The 25594-nt window shown below is 56.0% G+C and overlaps 1 protein-coding gene across 2 annotated transcripts in view; it reads left to right on the top strand.

Moving 5' to 3' along the window:
* KAZN (kazrin, periplakin interacting protein) overlaps nt 1–25594 on the top strand; it is a 789048-nt gene that overhangs the window by 747103 nt on the left and 16351 nt on the right. For both annotated transcript variants that reach the window (XM_059691208.1, XM_059691209.1), the window contains 5 exons: nt 1401–1571; nt 5807–5996; nt 6394–6524; nt 9394–9444; nt 10671–10794. In XM_059691208.1, the coding sequence (XP_059547191.1) occupies nt 1401–1571; nt 5807–5996; nt 6394–6524; nt 9394–9444; nt 10671–10794 (667 nt within the window). The remainder of the gene's footprint in view (nt 1–1400; nt 1572–5806; nt 5997–6393; nt 6525–9393; nt 9445–10670; nt 10795–25594) is intronic.

Genomic DNA, 25594 nt, shown 5'->3' with positions numbered 1-25594 from the left:
GTGTCCCTGGGCATCTCAGGAACGGGGTGCAGACTGTGGAGCTATGTGAGGACCGTCTGCGTTGGTGAGCGCAGAGCACGCCGCATGGCGCCCGGCGCACAGGAAGCGCTCAGTGAGTGTTAGCTCTGCGTCTGATTCGTGACACCATAACGAGTGTGTGAACAGAGAGCCGGGAGCGCCGGTGAGGCGGCAGGGACTTCTGCAGGCGGGGAGACCGTCTTGGAAGGCATCACAGAGGAAGTGGCTGTGAGCTGGGCTCTGTGGGTTGGGCTCTGTGGGATGAGTAGGAGTTTATGGTCGGCTAGCCGAGGAACTTGGTTCACCAGTTGTGGGTGACAGGGTTGTTAGACGAGGCAGGATGGCCGCCTCTCTGTGGTCCCGGGCCACGGAGAGACCTGGAGGTTAGCTCCTGACATGGAGAATGGGAAGGCTGTGGCCAGGCGTCAGGGCAGGGCCCCCTGTGGGGACCGTCCTCTGGGGAAGGACACCTGCCGTCCTGAACCTGGGCTCTTGGCATCAGAGGTCGGGCCCCGATTCGGCCACGTGTTCCTTGCCTACTAACTTGGCTCCGGTCACAGCGGAGCTCCTGCGAGGGGCCCAGCCCGGAGCAGGGCCAGGTGCCTGGCCGGAAACTGTGCCGAGGGGTCCAGCCTGTGTCATCGGGGGCTGTGACCCTGTGGGGGGGTGGCAGGGCCCACGGCAGCCACGGAGACTGGGCTGCAGGCGTCTCCTTTGTCACGTACATGTTACCAAACAACAAAACAAAGCCTCAGACCCACGACTGACCCTAACGTTTGTCGGACTCTGTTTAAATGTTTCCCTCACATGAACTCAGTCTTTATAACAGTTCTTTGAAACAAATAGTATTGGCCCCTTCCCCCCATTTTTCAGAAATATTTTATTATTGATTCCAGAGAGGAAGGGAGAAGGAGAGATAGAAACCTCAGCGATGAGAGAGAATCATCCATTGGCTGCCTCTCGCACGCCCCACACTGGGGATCGAGCTTGCAACCTGGGCAGGTGCCCTGACCGGGAATCGAACCGTGGCCTCCTGGTTCCTAGGTCGACACTCCACCACTGAGCCATGCCGGCTGGGTCCCCCCGCCGCCCACCCCTATTTTAAATACAGGGAAAGCGAGACTGGGTGAAGTCAAACAACTTCCCCGAGACAAACATTTGCTCAGTGACTCATTGAAAAATGTTTCCTGAGCCTCTGCCAGGGTTTGTGTCTGTTCCCATCTCCCTGTAGTTTGTGGCATGGCTGGGACTCGAACCCAGGGCTTTCCCACCGCAGAGCCTTCTGTGGTCGGGGGTCAGGGCCCCTCAAGGTATGTCTGGGCCACGAGGAGGCCCTGCACTCCCGTGGTGACGCCCTGGGCTCTCCCCCCACACCCCCGCAGGAGAGCGAGGATGCTGTCAAAGCTCTGGCCAAGGAGAAGGACCTGCTGGAGCGGGAGAAGTGGGAGCTCCGGCGCCAAGCCAAGGAGGCCACGGACCACGCCACGGCGCTGCGCTCCCAGCTGGACCTCAAGGACAACCGGATGAAGGAGCTGGAGGCTGAGCTGGCCATGGTGAGCCCCTCCCCGCCCTGCCCTGCCTTCACACACCCAGGGTGGTGGGACTTGTGCTGGGAGACAGGGCGCAGAGAATCCTGGAGTGGAGGAGTGGAGTCAGGCAGAGCAGGACCCAGGAGTGGGCGGGGCTGGGGGCGGGGTCTGTGATGATTGGCATCTTCTTCCCACATCAACCCCTGAGCCTGGGGCAGTCTCTCACCCACCTGCCTGGGCCTGGGGCCTGGGGTGCTGGGAGACCCTCCACTCTTCCGCACTCCCCAGGCTACTGCAAAAATAAAAGCCCATTTTTTAAAAAAAAATAGATTTGTTCAGGAAAACATTTGGGAGGAAATACACAAAAAAAATTAACAATGGTTAGCTCTGGGTACTAGGATTACCAGTGAGTTTTATTTTTCCTGTGTGTGTGTGTGTGTGTGTGTGTGTATGCGCGCGCGCACCTGTTATTTTCATCTACAGTGAGAATGTCTTATTTGGGTTGTCAAGGGGAAAAGTGTTACTCTTTTCTAATCCAAAACAAACCTTCAAAATACCCCCAAAACTGTTTACTGTGGTGACCCACAGCCCGCACGTGGGAGCAGAGAGCCATGGTTGTCTGGGCCTGGCTGAAAAACCGAGGCCCAGAGCCCTGGAGTTTGCTCCGCCTGCTCCTGTGTGGCCTTGGGCCGCTCACTGCACTTCTCTGGGCTTCAGTGCCCTTTATCTGGAACTGGGTAGGGCTGAGGGTCTTCATCCCACCCTGTCTGCCCCACCAAGTGGCAGGGAAACACTTGGGAGCCCTGAGGGCTGGGGAGGGCTGCCTGGCTCCACGTTCGCCTGCAGAGCACGGATGCGTGCTGACAGTGTGGTTACAGCCGTGGGTTCCGGGTTCGAATCCAGCCCCCGTCACTTTCTAGCTGTGTGACCTTATGCAGGACCCGTCCCCTCTCTGAGCCTCGGTTTCATCCGGTCTATATAGGGTAATGGCCTGTGTCTCCTGGAGCTCTTGGGAGGATGTCAATGAAATAATGCCAGGGAAGTGCTTAATCCGGTGCCTGCACATGTTGATGGATGATATGAGACGAAGGTTTTCTATGGTCACTCCCTTCCGGACCGCCCTGGTCAGGATCCATGGGTCCCTCTTGGGACCAGCTCAGCCCCTACCTACCTGCCACCTACCTCCTGGGTCTCCTTGTCCGATGCTGACCCCTAGTGGTGAGAACTGCTCAGGCCCGGAGGAAGCTGCTGCTGTCAGTCCCCTTTGGGGTGGAGGTGGGGTCAGCGGTGCTGGTGCCTCTGCTGCCCGCCTGTTCTCCCAGGCCTGCCCAGTGCCCTGGGGACAGACAGACATGTCTTCCTTGCCTGGGCGCACTGGCCTCAAGCATCCTGGGGAATTCCGGGGTCTTTCAGGGTTGCGAGCCAGAGCGCCTCTGCTCCCGCAGTCCCCATGCCCAGACCTCTCCACGTGCTTCCCTCTGGCCAACAAAACTCAGGTCTCCGCCTCCTCCTTCTGGCAGGCATCAGACCCCTCTGCTAAGTGTGAAGAGTTAGAGTGAATGTCTGCGGCTCAGGGTGATGGCTTTGTTATAACAAGAAGGAGGGCTGCAGCAGAGGGAAGGGGCTTTCCTAAGAGCCCTGACAGCCCCTGTGTTGTTGGGGTGTCCACCGCCATCTGCAGGATTCACTACCTGGAGGCCTCCGGGGCTGCCTGCGCCAGGCGGTGTGGTCCAGCTCCCCTCCTGCACCGCTGGCCGGGCGAGACCAGCGGGGAGGTACCGTCCTGCAGGTACCCCTTTACGTCCTTGGGTTAAAGCTGCAGGAAGCAACTCTGGCTGTGTAAGCGCACAGGCACACATTGGAGGAAATCAGGAGCTCACGGGCCCAGTGCGTGCAGGTTTTTAGTTTTTTATTGATTTCAGAGAGGACCGAAGAGGGAGAGAGACAGAAACAAACATCCAGGATGAGAGAGAATCATTGATCAGCTGCCTCCTGCAGGGCCCCCCACTGGGAACTAAGCCTGCAACCCGGGTATGTGCCCGAACCTGGAATCAAACTGTGACCTCCCTGTTCATAGATCGATGCTCAGCCACTGGGCCACGCCAGCCGGGCAAGCATGCAGGTTTTAATAAGACTTCACGCTCACCGGCAGCTCCCGTCTCCGTCGTAGCTGTGCCCGAGGGTTAAAGTCATGGGCGGGCAGTTTGGGAGAGGATCCTGTGCTGCATCCTCAGGACCAGCCTAGAGGGACACCCCACCCCCCCTCACCCCCCGGTGGTCAGGAAGCAGTGATGTTGAGCTGCCTGCTGAGTTAGAAGGGGCCATTCCAAGTCCCCGGCAGGTCAGGCTCCGCCTGGGAGAAGAAAGCCGGTTGGGCCTGGAGAGCAGCCCTGCCCGGGCCTCTCTCTGCGATGCCATAACGGGCCGGGCTGCTTGTTTCAGGGGCAGCTGTGCTTCCCTCGCTTCCCAGGTGTGGGGCTGGGAATGCTGCGAGAGGGAGAGCGGGTTGGGGTTAACTGCACAGATGGCAGACCCGCCCGGGTGCTCATTGCTCCCCCTGAGTCCACCTTCAGGGCAGCCAAGATGGATTGGGCGGGAGGAAGGGAGCGGGCATCCCCCCAGGAGCAGCTGCCAGGACGGAGAATCTGGGCGCACATGCACGTGGCGGGGAAAGCAGGTGTGGTGCCGAGTGAGGTGCGGGGGTCCCGGGAGATGAGAGTCTGTGTGAAGCGGGGCTGCTGCAAGCACACGGCAGCTCTGAGCCACGCCGGCCTCGCTCGCTCCTGCGGCAGAGGGATTGCTCCTGGTCCTGGTCTGCGTCACTTGTGCTGGTTTTCCTGTCCCAGCGGAGGGTGGGCACCCGGGAACCCACAAAGGGCTCGCAGTCAGACACCCAGGCTTGGAGCCCAGCTTGGATGCTGTGCCTGCTGTGCATCTTGGAGAAGTCACTGAACCTCTCTGAGCTTCTGGTTTCTCCTTCATCAAGTACAGATAATGGCACACTCCCTACTTGAGACCCAGGCTGTCACACTGAGCACACGAAGGTTTCCTAAGCAAGGGAGGAGATGATTACCTGGCTCGGGGGTGGGGCTGACACCCTCAACTTGACCTCCCTCTGCCATATAGGTTTATATTCCCCAGGGACTGGTGGTGGAAGGGAAGTGATTTCACCGACTCCTGGGGTGTCTGAGCTGGAGAGAACCCCCAAGATCGCTTGGTCTAGGCTTTCCATTATACAGATGTGGAAACTGAGGCTCAGAGAGGGCGGTGACGTATCTAAAATAACAGCTGGTTCGCATGATGAGGCTCTATCGGGCTTTAGGCCAAGGACTGTCTGTTTATGGGCTGGAATCTCCGCTCTGCCAGAAGGAGCCTGAGGTCTTAGGGAAGGTATGGGAAGTTCTGGAGCAGGAGAGAGGAGGTGAAGTCTTTCATTTCATCTGCGTTCATGTCAGGGGCCAAGCCAGCACTCACGGTGGCTCTGCCATCTGTAACGACCCCCTGGGCATCGGATTCACTGGCGAGCTCAGCGCAAGCCCCTTGAGCCCCTCCGCGTGTCCCCTCTGCCCTGCATGAGCCGGGGGGGGGGGGGGGCAGCCGGGAAGTGGAAATAGACTGTGATGAATATGCATGAATACATCTCTAATATGTGCCTTTATTCTCCCCCAAATAATCTGCTATTGTTTCTAATAAAACCCCACATATCCTGGGGGGAGGTAACCGAAAGCTGACAGAGACCTGTCACCGCCTGAGGAAAGGACGAGCTGTCCGACTACCCACCGCCCTGACTCAGCCCACCCTGTCCCTGGGTTTCCCGGGTCCCCTGCGCCTCGCCCCGTGGCCCTGAGAGCCGGCGGGGAGTGGCCGCCCCAGCCTTCCAATGTCCTTCAAGTCCCAGCCAGTCCTCAGAGAACCCAAAATAGTGGGTGATAGTGTGTGTGTGCGTGTGTGTGCACCTGTGTGCGTGTGTGTGCATGTGCGCGCGCGCGCGTGTGTGTGTGTGTGTGTGTGTGTGTGTGTGTGTGTGTAGGGCGGGGCCTCTTTCTCTCCGAATTGCTGGTCTCACTTGGGTGCTAGGATCTAAGGTGTAACCCAGGGGAGGCCTGCCGTGCAGGTGCTTGGCTGACTGACTGGCACTCACGCAGCCGGCGATGCCCAGGTCCAGGGGCCAGTTCGTGGTTTTCTCATGATGGTGGGCGGTGGTCGAGCAGCCGGCCAAGAGGTCACGTCGTCCTCTTGTTCCCTGGCTCTTTCTCCAGGCCAAGCAGTCCCTAGCTACGCTGACCAAGGACGTCCCCAAGCGGCATTCACTCGCCATGCCAGGCGAGACCGTGCTCAACGGCAACCAGGAGTGGGTGGTGCAGGCGGACCTGCCGCTGACCGCAGCCATCCGGCAGAGCCAGCAGACGCTCTACCACTCGCACCCCCCGCACCCTGCGGACCGGCAAGGTGGGTCCTGGCCAGCGGGCCCAGCCACAGCGGCGGGGCTGCTTGGAGGTCCTGTGACCCAGTGGGGAAGGCAGTCTCTCCATTTCCACTGTAGCTGCTTAGGGGAGTGTGGGGCCCCAGGCCCATATAACTGAGGTCCCTGGGAGCTCCGCCTCTTCCTCTCCCTCCCCCGGGTTAAGAGGGGGCCTGCGTGGATCCAGAGGCGATGATGGGAGGTTCTTCCTGGAAACTGCTCTCTGATGGCTGCAGAATAGAGGGGCGGGGAGCTGGGCAGGGGTCTTCTCGACAGCTCATTGTTCTCCTGGGTGTAACGGGGCGTTGGTGCCATCGCCTGCAAGGCAGTCAAGGTGAGGCCATTCTCTCCATCCCTCACTCACCAGCTGTCCCTGCTTTCCAGCGGTCAGGGTGAGCCCCTGCCACTCCCGGCAGCCTTCCGTCATCTCCGACGCGTCTGCCGCCGAAGGCGACCGGTCATCCACGCCAAGCGACATCAACTCCCCTCGCCACCGGACGCACTCCCTCTGCAACGTAAGGCCAGCAGCAGCGGGGCCTGGGCCCTGGGCCCTGCCCGGAAACCGCGGGGGCGGGCGGAGGGCTGAAGACGCACTCGCTCTTTCCTCTCGTCCACCCAGGGAGCACTCTGGCGGAGGCATTTCCTGTTCTGTTCTTTCCTTTTGCAAGAAGAGATGGATGTGGGGAGAGAAAGAAAGGAGGCCCATTTGCTCCTTGTGTCCGGGAGGGCAAGGAAAATCCAGAGGAAGGCGGGCCTGGGTCGGCGTGGGGTCTGTGCAGCGCGGGGTCCCCTCTGGTGGGCTGGGCGAGACCGCGGGCCTCTCCTCCCAGACGTCAGCCTTCCCAGCACGCTGCCTTTCCCTGTAGGGCCGGCTCTCCATCTTCATCCAGGAATGAGCCACAGTGTTTTGACTCCCAGAAGCCTTGGCACGTTTTGTCATGAATTTGCTCTCAGTTCGTTGGCTCTGCTTATGTAATCAGACACGGTTTGATTGCATACTGGGGCCAGCTACCAAGAGGCACATGTCCCCAGCCCCCCACCTCTTGATGACTAGTAGGGCGACAGACAGGCTCCCAAGGAGTGAGAGGGTGAAGGAAGGTGGGTCAGGGGTCTGAGGACCGGATGCCGCCGTGTGTAGGCTCCAATATTGGGGTCGGGTGTGGGGGCCACTCTCCATTCCTGGTCCATCACGCGGTTGACAATAACAGGCCCCCCTGCCACATTGTGAAGACAGGCACACTAGCGCAGGTCTTCAAATGCTTGGGAAGGCTTTCTCAAAACCTCAGGCCATGTTGCTGTATTAACCAGCGAGATAAGTAATAAAAAAGAAATGAGGCGAATATAGTGGGGGGAAAAGACAAAAGAACCATCACTTGCCGGCGATATGATTATCTACCTGGGAAACGCAAGAGAATAACCTTGAAAAGCCATTAGAACTAATAATAAGCTAGTACATAACAGTGCTGGTTGAAAATCAATTTATAAAAATCAGTAACGTTTCTATATACAAGTAATCATAATGGAAACATTTTTTCCTATCTGCACTAACAATGAAAAGTGCTTATAAAAATAGCTGAGGCTCAACTTAAGTTGCTGCGTGGGCAGCGGGATTGCTGGCCCGGGGCCCTATTCAGCCCACATCGTAATGGGGAGAAGGTCGCCCGGGGGCCTGGGGCCCCACTCAGGGCTGGGATTCTTTCCTGACTGGGGCCTTATGAAAGGAAGCAGTGTGTCCTCTTGTCCCCAGGAGAGCGCCCTGCTGACAAAGGCTGTCTTGACTGACAGAGCCAAGGTGAAGGAGGTGGACCACTGCTAGTAGAGGGGCTCTGACGTCTATTCTCTGGTTCGGAGCGGCCACTGTTACGTTGTACCCACAGCCAGCATCTTACAGCGCACCCAGAACCTTCTGGTATCTGTGCATAGCCCCAAGGAGAATCCTTCGCAAGGGCCTTTTCTTTTTTTTTTTTTTTGTCTCCCCTTGTTGGGCCCATAGTGGCCCTGACAGCCAAAATGCCGTTGGAAAATCCAATCTGCAGAAAGGGTTTTCTAAAAGCCTCTTGAATTGCATTGGCACAGGCCTCGCCTTTTGCCCAACTTGGCCCTGGTACACTGATTTCCAAGGCCACCTCCCACAGGGCCCTGCAGCGGGAAGCAGGGGCTTTGGTAAGCCAGTTGTCTGGGTACAGGCATTTCAGCGGGCACCGGCCTCATTCTCTTCCCCATATGCTTGGCCAAGATGGCCAGCCCTACCCACAGTAAACCTGTTTTAGGTGCCTGCCGTGAGTTCTGTTTGTGCATCGTGAGATAGGACTAAAGACTAAATTACCATTTGTTCCCTTCCCGCCCTCCCTCAACCACCTTCATGCCTCATATCAACAGACGTGCACACAGGTGAGCCAGGAAGAGCCTGAACATAGCTCCAGGGAACCCTTTATTCTCAGGCATTTGACCTGACAACAGCAAGAACAGCCCAGTCTGGACTAAGGACCTCCCCCCACCCCCCCCCACATCCCCTCAGGCTCTGGCCATTAATTTAAAGCAGAGATGGCTGGCGACTGAGCACAGAGAGGCTGGAGAAAGTTGATGGACAGGGCAAGTGACGCTTTGTTTCTTCATGGGCACTTTGCCTGCAATTCTGGAAACAACCACCAGGGGACGCCCTGGTAATGGCTTTTAGGGTCCAAATGATCCATTTGCCCCCAGAAACAAAACTGATGCTGGGTTTTGTTTCCTTTTTGTGTTGTTTGTTTCCTTTTGTTCTCCACTTTCGTACACTATAGGAGGGAGAACTGGCCCAGGAGGAGCCAGGCTGTCCCAAATGTGTGTTGTAGTTCTGCTTTTAATGAACTGGGTGCTGCTGCACCGTCTGGAGCCTGTGAATCTGTAAATCAGGCGGATGCGTCCTGCCCTTCCACCGAATACGAGATTCATTGTGTTTGAGGAGGAGTTAGAGGTTGCAGTTTCCTGAGTCTTCCTGTTCCAAAATTCTTTATTTTTGTCCCCTTTTTTTTTCTATAAAATTCTATTTCTTTAGGAAAAGCACCAAGTATAACCAACCTCCAGGTCTAACACAATGGACCAGTCGGGGCAGGAACTCAGAAGCCTTTGAGTAACTGGTTTGTTGGTCAGAGGGTATTGGGGGTCGAGAACAGGCAGGGAGCACCCCGGGGCCTTGGGCTAGGCGCCCTGATCCAGGCAGCCTCTCAGTGAGCCCCAGGCCCTCCCCACTGAGCCCTGCGGGAGTGTCTGCTTCAGGGGTGAGGGTGGGCTCCCCACCTAGAGGCAAGGTGGTCCCTAAGGGATGGCTTCCTTTCACGGACCATCTCTGCTCTCATGTGGCCTGTGTGTCTGCTGTTTCATCTTTCTCTTCTCCTTTGGCCACAGGGCGACAGTCCCGGCCCAGTTCAGAAGAACCTGCACAACCCCATTGTACAGGTAGGTGTGCCTTCCCCGGGTTCTTCCCCAGCCTGACCATGCCTTCATCCCTTGTTCCCCTGGGCCCTTGGCATCCCCCCTTCCATACTGGGGCACCCAAAGCAGAGAGGAGTTAAGGAGGCACATGTGGTTGGGGGCCGAGTCAAGCTTCCCACCTGGGTCTGCCCTTTCGTGCCCTCTCTGGACCTGTAAACCTACTAAGTGCATCACATAACCTCCATCCTGCTGCCCTGGTAGTGTCTTCTCTTGGCAGCCAAAGTCTGATGAGCCAAGCCATGAGCTCATAGGGCCCCTCCTTGCAGGAAACTTTTATTCATTTTTAACGTTTCAGTATTCTATCATCAGGGTGAGGAGGGGATCTGCAGGGAGGAAAATGGCATGAATGCGAGGGCCAGAGGGGTCTCTAGGATCAGTGTTCTAGTCCCAGGGTTCACACATGCTGGTCTCTGCAAGTCCCATCAGGGTCCACCAGGGAAGTGTTTCAAATGTGGATTCCTGGGCCCTTCACCCTGAGAGCTGGATCCACCACGTGAGGGCTGGGCCTGGAATTCAGGGAACATCTTTTAGGAACCATTAGTCTAGTCTGAGCCCTGCCCTTTTGACAGAATGGTACCCCATGGCTGTGCAAAGCCCTCCGGCAGACACCAGCCCCCAACCCCCGTAGTTATCCCATCATCAGAACTAGACCCCAAGCCCCCGCCTCCCCACTCGACCTTGGCCAGTCCTGCTTCCTGTCCGGGGACTTCAGATTCAAGGTCCTTGCCCTTGGCCGACACAAAGCTCCGGTTTCCTACGTCCTCACTCTCCAGGCTCCCAGGCCCCCTTTTCCACTGGGGCTTTTTCACAGGGAAGGGTGCCCTTGCTCAGTGCCCCTGTGGCCGGGCCATGGCCCAGTGCATGGTCACACTCCTGCAAGCCCTCAGAAGGTACCAGTAAGGTTGTGGGCAAACACCAGCAGCTCGCCGTTGTGGAATGTTTATAATGCATTTTTATCCACTTTAGTGACATTCTCATGACAGTCTTGGGTGTGTCCCGCTGTTGTCCCTGAGGGTCCCTAACCGGCCCAAGATCCCTGGCTGAGTGCAGGCAGACCTGACCACTGGAGGCCCCGCCCCTCTGTGCCCCGCCCCTCCCCGCTGTGGCCCCGCCCCTCCCCCGTGGCCCCGCCCCCAGCTCAGGTTGGCTCTGTTCTTCTCCTCCGCATCTCTGCCGCTTGGCCCGAACAGTCACTAGAGGATCTTGAAGACCAAAAACGGAAAAAGAAGAAAGAGAAGATGGGATTTGGCTCCATCTCCCGCGTCTTCGCCAGAGGGAAGCAGCGGAAGTCCCTCGACCCCGGCCTGTTTGATGGTACCGCCCCTGATTATTACATAGAGGAGGACGCGGACTGGTGATACCCGCCTCCCTGCGCCCGCCGCCCGGCGGGCGTGTCTGTGCGTGTGGGTGTGCGTGGGGCGTGCGTGGCAGGTGTGGGTGCTGGGCGTGGCCAGGCGCGGACGCGTGGGACCCCTCCCCCTTGCGGCGCCACCTCTGTAATTGATGTACATACCGCAACCGTGTGTGACTCTGTCAACTCTGTCGTCCTCGGCGCGATACGGTCGTGTTGTTCATCTGGGTTTGTTTCGTTTTGTATTTTTGTTCCCTTTTTGTTTTTATGTTCCCTTTCGTTCGGTTCGTTGGGTTGTGTTTTCCCCTCCTGTCCCCCCCCCCCCCCCCCGCCTCCCCTCCTTTCCATGAAACTTGAAAACTTGAAGGACTGCTGTGTATTTGTAAATAACGAAAACGACTGTGCACTCCGTGCTTGTACATGTCCCTCGTCCGAACTGCTACTCCTGGAGCCCCTCTCCCCGAGGATGTGGTCTGTCTCCCGTGCCCCCCGCCCCCGTGTGAACGTGTGGGACCAGACCCTGTGCTCGGGGTGCGCTCAAGTCACTTTAGCCACAAAACGCCACTGTCGCCAGGGTGAGGTCCCTCTCCGCAGCCCCGGAGGCCCGGCCGGGGGCGGGGAGCCTTGTCTCGGCTGGGTTTGTTGAGGTCCAACGGGCTCTTTTTCACGGCCTGCCAGTTTTTAAATTGCGTTGCCATTTCTTTCTTTATGGAAAAAAAAAAAGAAAAGAAACAGAAGATGGTTCCGTTTAATTTATTTGCACAAATGCAGAAGACGTATTCTATCTAAATTATTACATAAATATCGGAATTGTATATTTTTCCACGGGGCGGGCGGGAGGCGGGGGTTTCTGTTGACGTGTCTATTCTCTTATCATGCTGCTGCCAAACTGAGCGAGGTGGAGTGGAGGGGGGCCGGGGGCCAGGGACCGTGGGATTTCAAAGCTTGCTTTTTTCCGTTCTCGCTCCTGTTCTCTCCCTGTTCTCCCGCCTCTGCATGGACGGGCGCTCACCTTTCTCCCCACTCTCTCCAGGCCTTTCTCTCTCTATTTATTTATCTGAACCACAGAACACTGACCTCAGTGAGCAGAGCGCGTCCTGCAGGGGTCCCCTTCTCTCGGGTCTGTCTGTGGAGTGAGGTTGGAGACAGGGGGAGGCAGCCAGTCCCATGAGCCTCCTGCGGCATCCGTTCCTCCCTGCAGCTGTCTCTCCACCCTGGGTTACTCTCACCTTGGCCAGGCAGGTGTCCTTGGAGGTGGGGGGCGGGGGGTTCTCTCTCAAGGGGAGGGCTGTTGGGGACACTGACCCTGTCCTGGTTGGCCCCTCCAGCCACACTTAGCGGAACCTCTGGGGACCCCCGGGGCCCTTGCTCCAGCGGTCCCAGCAGCCTGGCCCACTCGCCCCAGGAGAGAGGATGAGCAGGAACATTCGCCTATTGGGGAGCTGTGTTGGCCCCAGCGAGGCTTCCTGGCAAAGAACCTGGTGCATTAAATGTGGGGTGATGGAGATCACGTGAGCTGGAAGCCAGGGCCTCCCCAGGCCTGAAACGAGCTTCCCTCTTCTCTTGGCCTGTGAGCCCCACCCCCCATCCCCACCCACGGCTCCACCTTAACTACTAACAGCTCAGTTCGCACCCCCTCTCAACAACAGTAGTTGCGCTTTCTGCTAACAGTAACACTTTCAGCTCTTACAAAGAAACTAAATTTTCAAGTGCTGGAGAGTCTCTATCAGAACGGATAGGGTCTTTTGTCCAAAGCCTCTAAAACTAACAGAAAAGCCCCCTTTGCCCCCCCCCCCACCCCCCAGTGCAGGGTTGGGAGGGAGCAGGCCGGGCACTCACGCAGCTCCCCCTGGCCTCCCGTGGCCAAGCCGGTTAACGGAGAGCCCAGAGCCCATGTCTTTCCCTGCAGAGAGAGATGTTAGAAAACGCTTTCTCCCCCATGAATCTTTTTTTTTTTTCCCCTCTTTTGATTGATTTTTATTGTTTTCCCTTACGAGAAAATAAGATTGCAACCACTCCCGGTAATGATTTAGTAGCTCCTTTTCATTTCAGTTTTTGTAAATTAGGAGATAATTCTCAGAGTTGCTAAGGATGATTTATTTAAGGGAACTCCGTCAAATAGCGAATGAGTTATGGGTAACATTAGATGAAAATCACCTCTCCCGTGGGAAAGGTTTCTCGAAGGCATGGATGCAAATATAAAATATTTAAAAAAATCTAAATAAAGCTTATTTTAAAATATTACCGAACTCTATGTTATTTGATTGCTTCTATGTTGCTCTGGGTGGGAGGCCAAGTCCCCGTAACCTGCTTCTTGGAATGCCAGGGCTAGCTCCCCAGGGGCTGACGGGAGGGGCCGAGGAAAGCTGGCTGGGTTCTCAGCTGATGGAGGGGCCGAGGCCCCGGTGGCCTTCCAGAAACATCTCGTCTTTGCCGGCTTTACTCCAGGCATCCGGGGCTGCCCGAGGTCCTCATACCCCAGCTCGGAGCCTGGCGCCCTGGCTCAGCGCCCCGGTCAGCTTTCATCGGCTTCCTTCTCCCCCTGCCGAAGCCAGAGTAAGCCAGGCTTTTCTGAACCCCGGGAGGTCCCCCAGACACAAAGCCTCCCCCGACGAAACTCCACAGTGCGTCCCGAGAAGGGGCCCTGGTACCCCATCCCCGATGGCAGCCAGTGCCTCAGCCTCTATCTCCCAGCCTCAACAGAAAGCTGCTCCAGCCGTGAAACTAACGGGAGTGTGGCCTCTTACCTCCCCTGTCATTTCTGCTGGAAGGAAGCGCAAAGCCCGGGATAGTAGACGGTACCAAGAGGCTACAGAGCTCAGGACCGCGAGGAACTAGGCCCTAGTTCAGTGATGGCGAACCTACGACACGCGTGTCAGAATTGACACATGAACTCATTTTTTTTGGTAGATTTTTCTTTGTTAAATGGCATTTAAATATATAAAATAAATATCAAAAATATAAGTCTTTGTTTTACTATGGTTGCAAATATCAAAAAATTTCTCTATGTGACACGGCACCAGAGTTAAGTTAGGGTTTTTCAAAATGCTGACACGCCGAGCTCAAAAGGTTCGCCACCACTGCCTAGTTACTAGGTCATCTCCCCCAGCAGTGCTCAGCCCGGCTCCACATTAGAATCACCCGCGGAGCTTTCAAAAAACCACCCATGCCAGGCCAGCACCCGAATCAGAGTGTTAACCCCTGGTGATTCCAAGGTGCAGCCGGGCTGGAGGACCCCTGGGCCAGTCGGAGGAGGGCACGTGGCCTCGAGATGCCACTGCTGCCCTCTCCCTGGCCTCGTGCAGGCATCACGAATCTGGTAAAGCGCCTCCCTGCCCCGCCCAAATCAGGTGGCTCCTGATTTCTTGACTTTACGAAGCCCCAGGCGGCCACTGCCCGTCAGGCGGAGTTGGCATACAAGGAGAGAGCCCATGTGCCATCCCAAAACTAACCCAGGCCCCATGCCGGCCCAGAGGAGAGCGACTCGGCTAAGATGCCAGCTCTCGAGGAGCCGTGTGACCTCTCAGGGGCTGGGCCACACCTTGTTCAGATCTTGGTGGCTCCGCTCAAAGGCCGCCCTCCCTCCTTGTCGTCATCTCCGACACCTTGTCCCAAACGGCCCAACTCCGAGCGGCGCCTGTTAGTGAGAAGTTGAGGCAGGGCTGCCCAGGCCTCCGGGCCAGGGGAAGCTGCACCGTTGGCACCGCGTGCCTCCGTGAGGCCCTGCTGTGTGGGCGCCCGAGTCCTGCCGTGCGCAGCCTGCGAGGCTGTCCTCTGCCCTCCTGCAGCTCTCCCTCCTGCTGGTCGGCTCCGACAGGGGCCCCTAATAATAGCAATAACAGTCCCACCTAACACCACTAAGCACTGACCGCGGCCAGGGCCCACGCTGCGCACCTGACATGTGTTAACTCCGTTAACCCTCCTGCGGCCTCCGTGATCGAGAAATCAGCATAAACAGTAGCTCTGGGCTTCAAACCTAGGGATGCTGCGCTGCCTCCAAGCACAGCGCCAGCTGGGCAGTGCAGGGCTGGCACCCAGCAGGCGGGCACTGTCTGTGTTTCAGCCGGGCCTGGTGTGAACCTCACCTCCCCGCCCACTCCTCCCTCGTCCCCCATCAGTTCTCTCTGGCACAGCCTCCCCTTGCGCTTGTGACCACGTCTGTTCCCATGAGCCTGACCCCCAGGCTCAGAAAAAGAAACCCAGGGAGGAGCTGGCGGGAGGGCCGAGCAGACACGGGGGCCGGCACAAGCCCTCGGTTTTGAGCTTTGCTCTGCCTCGGAGTCCCCCCTCCCCCCCCCCCCCCCCCGAACCGCACCTGCAGCCCCACCCACCACACGGGTGCCCTGTCCTCTTCTGGCCCAGGAGGAGCCGGGGCCCCACCGTGCTGGGCAGCTGCTGTGTGCTTCCCTCCCCAGGCCTCGGGGAGCCCAGGTGCGCCAGGCCACCACATGAGGGGTCACCCGCCCTTTGACAATGTAAGTTTAAAAATACCTATGGGCCCGGCACCCGACACCTGCGTGGTCACCAAAACGGGCCTCACAAACGTGCCTCCCCCGGCCCAGCTGCTCCGAGCAATGGGCCCTCCAGCTTTCTCAACTCACCCCCTCGCCCGCCACGTGGGCACAGGACCCCGTGCCCCCTTCCTCCCACCGTTCCCACCGCCTGTGGGAAAAGAAGCGTGTGGTCATGAAGACGAGAGGGAAGACCTAGCAGTAACCTTTTCCAGAAGGATAGACTCATAACTTGAGACGATAAAAGGACGCCCTAGAAATTTAAAACACCTCCGGAGCTTGGTCGGGACTGTCTTAGAAGTCGTTCAGCCGGGCTCCCGAAGGTACCACCAGGTTCTTCTTCCACCGGGAGGTGGGAACAGGTGGGCGGGAGGGGGCCCGGGTGCTTTGCCCATGGGTGGGGGAGGGGTTGAGTTGAAAAAGCCTAAGAGCCCATTGTTGGGAGCAGATGGGGGGACGGAATGTCTGTAAGGCCTGTTTTGTGTTGTGAACACGCAGTCCTACCCCGTCACCAGTGCAGTATCACTTGATGGCATCAGGGGTTCGGCTAATTCAAACCTGAGCCGCCACTGCCTCGTGCCTGAGAGCCCAGGTACTGAAAACCAGGGGAATGCGCAGCCCAGGCCGCCCCGAACAAACTGAAGCCACAAGAAAGTTTTCCCGGGAGGGCTGAGCATTAGAAGTAAAAATAGCAGCAACGGAAAACCTTGACCTTTTCCCCCTGAAAATGGCAGGACCTGGAGCAGCCGGCATGTCCCCGGGGATCCTGTGCGGTTGCAGGTCGCAGGCTCAGGGCAGCAGCCAGGCTTCCGAACCCGCGTCCCCGGGAACCACTGGCCGGCTGCCCGTTGGCGTTTGTGAGTTTGGGGTTTTAGAAATCGCTCACTGCTTGCTTAGCGGGTTTCCAGTAACTAGCAGTTAATTGCCCCGAAATAACAAAATCGATAAAATTGCACGTCATGCTCCACCTGGAGGACCTTGCAGCCCACCCGTGGGGCCCGGCTAATCGCTCCAGCTGTGGCCCGTGAGCCTCAGTCTTCTCACCTTTGAAATGGGCGTAATACCCCCTTTCCTTGTAGGCTCGGACAGAAACGCTGCGTGTGTTTGGGAGCCTGGGAAGGACAGTGTGTGTTCCTTGTGACTTGAGTGGATTTACGTTCACTCAGGAGGAGAAATGCAGGAGACAGTTTGACACACATCTTTAGCCTAAAGAAGGGGAATGGATCCAGTCTGTCCCTGGGGGTGAAATCCAGGCATGGGGCTGTGTGCCCAGTCCTTGGAGTCCAAATTCAGGTCCACTGTTGCTCTGGGAGAGAATCCAGGTTTTTCTGTCTCGGGAAGGGAGGGTTGGAGGCATTTGGCCCTGGATGCCACAGCCCTAGCAGCATTGCTCTTTCCAAAGTCCCATAGAAACATCCTCTCTGCTGTGGCTACACGGGCGGAGTCAGGCCGAGGGAGCACTGAGGCTGCCCAGGGCGAGGCTCTTGAGGTGTAAGTCCCAACGGTCGCCCTAGGGTGGCACGTTATAAAGACGTGTCAGAGCCAGAGACGGCCTGGTCCGGCAGCAAGGCGTGCCTCCAACTCCAAGACAAAGGCTGCTGATGTCCTCACTTACAGATGGCCACGCCAAGGCACAGCTAGGAAGCGGCAGAACCGGGATTCAGCTCCCGCGGTCTCGCCCCGAAGTCCACGTACTCAGTAACTGCTACGCAGTCTCTGATCAGCCACATAAGCTTAAAAATATCTATGGGACCAAGCGCTTCACCAGGGACAACAGGACGTCCCACTAGCCAAGCAAGCCCTGTGCAGGCTCTCGGCTTGGGGGCTCAGGTTCTCCACCCTGGAGAGGGAAAAACTGGAATAAGCAAGGAGTTTGCAAACTGTGTTCCATGGAACCTTTAGGGGTTCCTCAGAGATCCCTCAAAACATTGCCGTAGCTGGTGAAAGCACTAACAGGCAGGGCTCCAACCCCACCTTCAGCCGGAAGCTCCGCTCTTAGCTGTTGCACACGGGACCTCCTGGATCAGGGAGCCCCGTGCATATCGTACGTGGGCTCAGCTGCAGGCGATTACGCGGGGTGATGGCCGCAGGTGCAGCCCTTTGCTCAGATGCAATCACATTATAAGGTTAAATAAGCCAAAGCTGCCCTGGTGTAGACCCTGCGCTCAAACGAGTTTCAGTATAGACTTCCGTTGGAAAGCTTCCCGGAGGGGCCTCCGAGGCAGGCGGAGGCCACCTTTCCGGCAGTTCCAGGGGAGGAGCTACACCCAGCAACACCCCGGGCTGCCCCCCAAGGTGCTGGTGACCAGCGCCCTTGCTGGGCCTGCTGAGCAGAGCTCAGGGGCCCGGCACCGTAGCTGCTGCCCCAGGCAGCCCTGGCAGCCAGCAGCAGTGCCCTGCTAGTCCCACAAAGGGTCCCTCATTTTCCTCGAGGCGCACAGCCAGGAAGTGGCAGGGCAGGCGTCCAGCCTGGACGAATCCAGGTTCTGATGTGATGGCCACCATCTCTGGTTTGGTCTGGTCTGTGGAGACAGACCTCTGCAGAGCACTGGGGGGCCTGCTGGCCTTGGCCTGGGGCCAGGGATGCCCCATCAACACCGGTATGAACCCTAAATAGAGGGTACGGCTACCTAAGCTGTACTTGGAGGAGAGATGGGGGGCAGAGCAGCTGCTGAGGGTCCCACAGGGCTTGCCCGCACCCTGCTCTCAGGCTCCTGCGGAGGCCCCGCCTCAGCCCAGTGCAATCAGGAGCCCCGAACCTGGCTCTGGACTCCCAGCTCCCAGCTGGGCCAACGACCTGCTGTGTGACCCTGGGCAAGTGCGTCTCCCTCTCTGGGCCTCAGGCTCCCCCTGAAACAGACCAGGGCAGTGGTTACCCATCCTGGACCACCTCCCCTGACACTCACTGTCTTGCGGCCCAGAGCTTTGGTTTGTTTGTCTTATAGATTGATTTCATTTGAGCGAAGGGTCTGTGTAAAGCCAGTGTGAAATCCATGAGTTAGGTCATCGGAGCGCCCTCCAAGGAGGAGAAGAGGCAGGGCTGCCTCAGGCCTCCTCCTGCTCCCCTCAAAATTGTGGAAAAGCCATTCTCCATGGGCAGCCCTGACTTCCCCTGCTCCCCATGGCAGAACAGGAAAGTGGGGGCTGCTCGTGGCCCCCACCCACTCCTGGCTTCTGAAAGCCTGTCATTCAAGGGACATAGACACTCCCCAGGAGGCCGTGCGGGTGAACCACAGAGAGACTGTGAAGCAATGCCCCTCAGGTCACAGCTATCCACAGTGTACAGCGCCCTTTCCTAGGCCAGTGGTCGGCAAACTGCGGCTCTTTGGCCCCTTGAGTGTGGCCACGAAGTTTCGATCGCACTGTATGTGTGTGCCCACACGTGGTATTTTGTGGAAGAGCCACACTCAAGGGGCCGCAGTTTGCCAACCACTGTCCTAGGCAGACGAGGGTCAAGGCTAAGGGTGTAGATTCTGGGCAGACTCTGAGTTCAAACCTCAGTCCTGACATTTGCTACCTGGTAACCTTAGGCATGTTGCTTAACCTGGCTGTGCCTCAGTCTCCTCACCTGTACAGTAGGGACAGTAAGAGTGTCCGAGGGTGGCTGCCAGGATACAGGGAATTCTGTGTGTAAAAGGCTTGGCTGGGGTAGCAGTGAACATTAGCCACGATGATGAGGAGACGATGACAGTGATCTCACGCCAGGCTGTCACCAGCCCTGTGAGATGGGCAGAGCAGGGCCCTTTGTACAAATGCGAAGACTGAGGCCCAGGTGAGTTCAGCAGCACACCCATGCTGCCAGAGCCAGCCAGGGGTAGGTAGGCCCAGAGGAAGTGAGAATTCTAGAGCTGAGGGGCTCCCAGTGGCCTCTCTCCCACTCCTCTCTGACTGCAGGAAGGGACTTGCCACAGCCTGGCAGGGCACCTGTGGCTGAGCTGGTTCTGGAACCGAGGGCTCCTAACTCCCAGGCCAGTACTCCACAGACCACAAGACTCAGCCGGAAGAAACTAAATCTCTGGGTCAATGCGTTTTGGAAGCAATGCTTGGTGTCTCCAATCCTTAGAGACAACCCATTAGCTTTTCAAGGCTCTGACAAGTTCTGCAATGAAAAAAAAAGTATTTCCCTTTTTCCACCTTGTGCTTCCCAAACTTGACCACAGACCCATCCATGCCTTTGCGTTTAGTCCGTGGAGCGCCCTCTGGGAAGTGTCGGGATGGGGGGGCTCCTTCGGCTGCTTTCTTCTGTGCTTGAAGGCCCCACACCAGTGGCTCTCTGAAGAGTTCTAAGCATGCCACGTTTCTGATGGCATTTGGCCACCGCAAGTCCCTGTGGCTCACGTGGGATCCCCATGTGCCTTGAGAAGCGAGGGGAGCCAGGTGCGAGGCAGCGGAGTCTAGACCTCCATCTACGTGAGCATCCCCTTTGCTCAGAAAACCTGGGCCGTGGCAGCACCTGCAGAAGGTGGAGGGGCCCCGGCAGACGGGCTAAGGAACACCAATCCCGGTGTTCGTTTTGCTGCTGTCCCCAATCCCAGGTGTAGACAGAGGGGCCGAGCCCTGATGCAGGGAGAGGAAGGGGCATGCCTCCTGCCAGGACGTCCGGCCCCTGTCACCCCACCAGTTCGGAGCTGCCTAATTGCTTCCTTGGGACAGGCCAGCCATGCTGGAGTCACATCCAAATTGGCTGCAGGCCTGCACGGTGCTAGCGTCCTTCCTTGTTAGGAAGCTGGTGTCTTGGGGTGGGGTGGGTGGAACCTATGGTTCTGGGCCAGGGAGGGAGGAGGCCACTCTGTCGCTGTCACTGCAGGGACCAGAGCTGCGGTGACAGGGAGGAGGCTCTCTGTACGCCAGAGGGAGTGTGAGAGCCATCTACAAAGCAATTGCAGCTCAGGGGTATGAACCATTCATTCTCAGGTTCCCTCGGTCTGTGTGTGTGTGTGTGTGTGTGTGTGTGTGTGTGTGTGTGTGTGTAAGAAACACACTCACTTGTTTTAGCGACAGTTGGAACCCCATGGAGTCTATAAAAACCAGGCAGCACAGGGAGGGGTGTGGAGGAGCAAACCAGGCTTGGGAGCCAGGTCTTTGGGCTTGACCACTTAGCTGTGTGACCCTAAGCCAGTCCCCCAGTCCCTTTGAGCCTCAGTTTCCCGCTCTGTAAAATGGAGCTGAAACGGCCTGTCTCCCAGGCTGTCGGAAAGGTGAATGGATGGATAGCAGCTGCTAGCGCAGCGCTGCAGGAAACACAGCTGAGAGCAAGTGCAGGCCAACGAGAGAAAACACAGCCTCCCTGGACGTTTCTGAGCTGCACATTCCCGTCTGCAAAATGGGCCTGTGGGAGCCTCGTGCCCACCTCCCGGGGAGGATGCAGCGTGCTCACAGCCACGGATGGTGGGGCCGTGGGCAAGCGTTAGCAGCAGGACCTAGGCCTCTGGTGGGAGCTGGAATGACTTGGACTCACGGGGCCACTGCTAAGCGTGTTGAGGGCGACAAGGACTGTGCTGGGCACTTACCCGCTTCATTCCCACTCGGCCTCAAACCCAGAGGCCCATGTGGCCAGGGCGGCAGCAGGACCAGAGTCAGCCTACCAGTGGCCTGAGAGCCCAGCCAGGTGGCTCAGCCATTTCTCCTGGCCCTGGCCGGGCTCCGGAGCTCAGAGACTGGGAGGGTGGAGGGGGAGGGAGGGAGGGAGGGCTCCACCTTCAATACAGGCGCTGATGGGCCTGACCAAGGGGGACTCACACTCTCCCGGGAGCCCCGGAAGCACGTGGTCATCAGTGTGGACACGCAGGCAGGCGGGGAGGGTGTCAGGCTGAGGACGAGGACAACGAGATGGGCAAGCAAATGCTACAAACCAAAGCCCCTTTTTCAAAATGCAAGAGCCCGTTGTTAAACATTCACCAGCGCAAGGCTGGGTTAGGGCTTGCTAGGTACCCAAGTTACCTCGGGGGCAGAAACAGGCCCATCTTCCGTCCTCCTGGAATTTGCAGTCTAGATGGAGGCACGGACGCTCATCACATAATTACACAACCTTAATTAATCCCACCATGAGACAGGCGGCGCGGGGGCGCACCTGGATTGACGTGCGAGCACGTGTGAGCGGGAATGAGTGTGTTACAGGGGTGACAGGCCTACACTAGTGACCAGAGAAGGAAGGGTTCCATGTAAGAAGAGGGATTTAAAGGGACCCTGAAGGTTTCATAGGAGTTTGCCAAGCCGAGAAGACAGAAGCAGGCCGCCTTTGGGGCAGAGGGCAGCAGGTAGAGCAGACGGAGATGGGGCGGGAGGCAGGCTCGCTGGGTGCCCAGGGTGTGAGGGAAGGGGAGAGACGGAGGGGAAGCTGACAGCATCACTGGTTCCCACAGACCCCTGTCCTGGAAGGAGCTTGGCCTTTGTCCCGGGAGCCAGTGAAGGCTGTTGAGCAGAAGCGGTGCCCGGACATAATCAAATTTTAACAACCTTCAAACAGCCCTGGCCGGTTTGGCTCAGGGGATAGAGCGTCGGCCTGCGGACCGAAGGGTCCCGAGTTCAATTCCAACCAAGGGCATGTTCCTCGGTTGCAGGCTCCTCCCCGGTCCGGGCCCTGGTCGGGGCTCATGCAGTAGAAAACTAATCGATGTGTTTCTCTCACATCGATGTTTCTGTCTTTCCTCTTCTACTTCTCTCTAAAAATCAGTGGAAAAATATCCTCGGGTGAGGATTAAAAACAGAAACAAAAATAAAAACATCCGAACAAATGGAGTTGTCCGTCCTGCCCCCATAACTTGGGCTTTTACCACCACTGATGGCAGTAAGCATCACCGTGAGGCAGGCCTGGCTAATGAAGAGATGATAGACTTGACCACCGACCTAGGGACTCCCTTGGCAGCAGGACAGATGGACAGACCGGCACACGGGCAGGGTCAGCAGAACACGAAGAGTGAGTGCTGGGTGGACAGTGCACACAGCCAGCAGGGTGTCCACTGGGGGCATGTAGAGAAAGGCAGGCTCCCAAGGGCCTCCCTCTACGAAACCACTAAATCTGGAATAAAACATACTTTTTAATGCATGGCTGGCCTCAGCAAAAGTAAGGGAAATCTCCCAGGCACCCCCCACCCCTAAACCTAAAGCTCTGAGCTAATTCCAGAGCAGGAGCAGTGAGCGGTAGCCAGATGCAAAAGCGGGTGTCTGTCCAGACAGATGCGGACAGCAGGACTGCTAACGGGGGAGTAAACCTTGGGGTGTGGCGGAGCGAAGGGGCAGAACCTACCTCTCAGCCCCCTGGCCCTGGCGTCCCAGAAGATGAAATATGAGATCAGCATGCGTGAGAGTCAGCAGAAGCTCAAGCACCTTTAAACCTCCAAGGCCTTTCAGATAGAGCAGCTGTCAAAACCAAACACAAAAATAATACAAATGCAGTATTTAAAGAAATTTCAGATAAAATCATAGAATGAGCCAACAGCAAGAGACTGTCTAAAAAGACCAGGCAATCTTGAAAAACAACCAAATAGAACTTTTAAAAACAAAAATATATCATTGGTAGCATTAGGAAAAAAATCAGTCCAAGGATGGGTTAAATAGCAGACAAATAGCTGAAGAGAGAGATTTTTAGAATGAAAAAAAAAAATAGGAAATTACCCAGAATGCAACGTTGGAAGATAAGTTGTTAAAAACTCTGAAGGAGAAATGAGAGCTTTCTGGTTCGCTACAATAGCCCACTAGCCACAGATGGCAAGGTAAACGTAAATTTATGTTAATTAAAATTAAATAAAATGTAAAACTCGGTTCTTCAGTTGCACCACCTACATTTTCAGAGCTTATAGCCGCAGATGGCTGACAGCTGTCACACTGCACATTGTAGCTTACACAACATTTCCCTCATCACAGGAAGTAGTGCTAGATTACAAGGAAGGGAAGGCAAAGTCCAGTCCCAGAAGGAAACAGAGAGAATGGAGAAGAGGTGATGTTTTAAGAGATAATGGTCGAGAACATTCCAAAAATGAAGCCACAGATATGGGAAGTTTCTCTCAACCAGAATAACTAAAGAGAAATCCACGTCTAGCTGCATCCTAAGGAAACGGAAGGACATTAGAGACAAAGAGAAAACCGTAAGCGTAACTAACAGAAGAGCGATGGACTGGCAGCCGACTTCCCTTCAGCAGGATGGAAGGCAGCAGGAAGTGGAGCAAGTTGCTCAAAGCACGGAAGGAAAAGAGCCGTCAACCTAAACCCGTGCACCCAGCAGAACGCTCTGAAGAACAGGGTGAAATGGACTTTTTTCAGATAAACCAAAGGTACTCTTAATCAGAGGAACTTTTTAAAATATATATGTTTTTATTGATTTCAGAGAGGAAGGAAGAGGGGGAGAGAGAGATAGAAACATCAATGATGAGAGAGAATCATTGATTGGCTGCCTCCTGCATGTCCCACCCTGGGGATGGAGCCTGCAACCTGGGCATGTGCCCTGACTGGGAATCAAACCATGACCTCCTGGTGCAGTGTTCGGCAAACTCATTGGTCAACAGAGCCAAATATCAACAGTACAACGATTGAAATTTCTTTTGAGAGCCAATTTTTTTTAAACTTAAACTATATAGGGAGGTACATTGTTATTAACTTAATTAGGGTACTCCTAAGGCTTAGGAAGAGCCACACTCAAGGGGCCAAAAAGCCGCATGTGGCTCGCGAGCCGCAGTTTGCCGACCACGGTCCTGGTGCATAGGTCGATGCTCAACCACTGAGCCGCACCAGCTGGGCCAGAGGAACCTTTAAATCAGGTTCTTCATTATCCTAGAAGTAATGTCTAAGCCACAAGAAGAAATAAAGAACAGAGAAATTGGTAAACCTGTAGGTACATTATTTTAATATTTAATATTATCAGTATAAAATAATCATGATGACAATGTCTCAATTGTGGGGGGTTTTAAAAGGACATAATTCAAATACTGGATAGGGTAGGGTTTAGTCAGGAGACGTGATCAGAATGAATGTTTTTAATAATCTTACAGTTTAGGAGAAGGTATTAAGATACTGATCAGCCCTAGCCAGTTTGGCTCAATGGATAGAACATTGGCCTGGGGACTAAAGGGTCCCAGGTTCAATTCCGGTCAAGGGCACATGCCCGGTTGTAGGCTCAGCCCTCAGTTGGGGGGGCTTTGTAGGAGGCAGCCAATCAATGATTCTCTCACATCATTGATGTTTCCATCTCTCCCTCTCCCTTCCTCTCTGAAATCAATAAAAGTATATTTTTTAAAAAAAAGATATTGATCAATGCTAGGTTTCAAGTTAAATATTCAGGATAAGTTTTCAAGGGCAAGCATTGAAGCGTGGCTCAGGACCTCCGCATGTATCAGACACACCTGAGGGGCTTGTTAATTAAGACACAGACTGTTGCTGGGCCCAACCCCAGCGTTTCCGTGTCAGGAGGCCTGGGCAGGCTCAGGGGTTTTCACTCCTAACAACTTCCCAGGTGCTGCTGCTGCTGCCGCCTCAGGGGCCGCACGTCCAGGACAACTGAACCCGAAACAGAGAAGCAGGCGCTTCACCTCCAAACCCACCGAGGGGGTGGGAATGAGATGAGAAAACAAACAGAAAACCTTCCACCCAGACCCACCCAGGCCAGTAAAAACATCATGCAGGCCACACATGCAATTTTAGATTCTGTAGTGGCCATATTAAAAAGTAAAAAAAACAGGTGGAATGAATTTTAGTAATATCTTTTATTTAACCCACAGACCCAACATATTATCATTTTAATGTGTGATCATAAAAATTAATAACATAGTTTACATCGTTTTGTACACAGCCTTCGAAGTCTAGTGTGTGCTGTACACCGCCGGCCCTTTGAACGTGGACGAGCCACATACCGGGGCTCAGTAGCCACACGGGGCTTGTAGCTGCTCTTCTGGACAGAGCCGGTCTCCACTGTAAGTGCCATGAGCCTGCAGAGGTCAGAGACCCCAGGCCATCAGTGTGTGCCGGACACCCACTGTCTGCCAGATGCCAGGCTGAGCTTTGTGTATGCTTCATACAGCCTCTCATCTGGTCCTCACATAGGCCTGTGTGATTCGACATCATTATCATCCCATTCCCCAGATGTGGAAAGTGAGGCTGAGGACATTGGAAACACTTTCCCAAACCCAGGTCTCTCATATTCCAATGCCAAACTCAGAACCTCAAGGTTTCTGTAAAGGATGTTCTATCACAGGCCAGACAGTAACTATTTTAGGATTTTGGACAGACAGTCTGTCACAACTACTCACACTGCCATTGCAGC

The sequence above is a fragment of the Myotis daubentonii genome, chromosome 3 (assembly GCF_963259705.1).
Source record: "Myotis daubentonii chromosome 3, mMyoDau2.1, whole genome shotgun sequence".
NCBI classification, from domain to species: Eukaryota; Metazoa; Chordata; class Mammalia; order Chiroptera; family Vespertilionidae; genus Myotis; species Myotis daubentonii.
Note: the sequence above shows the minus strand (reverse complement) of the source record. Positions and strands in the feature narration are given on the sequence as shown.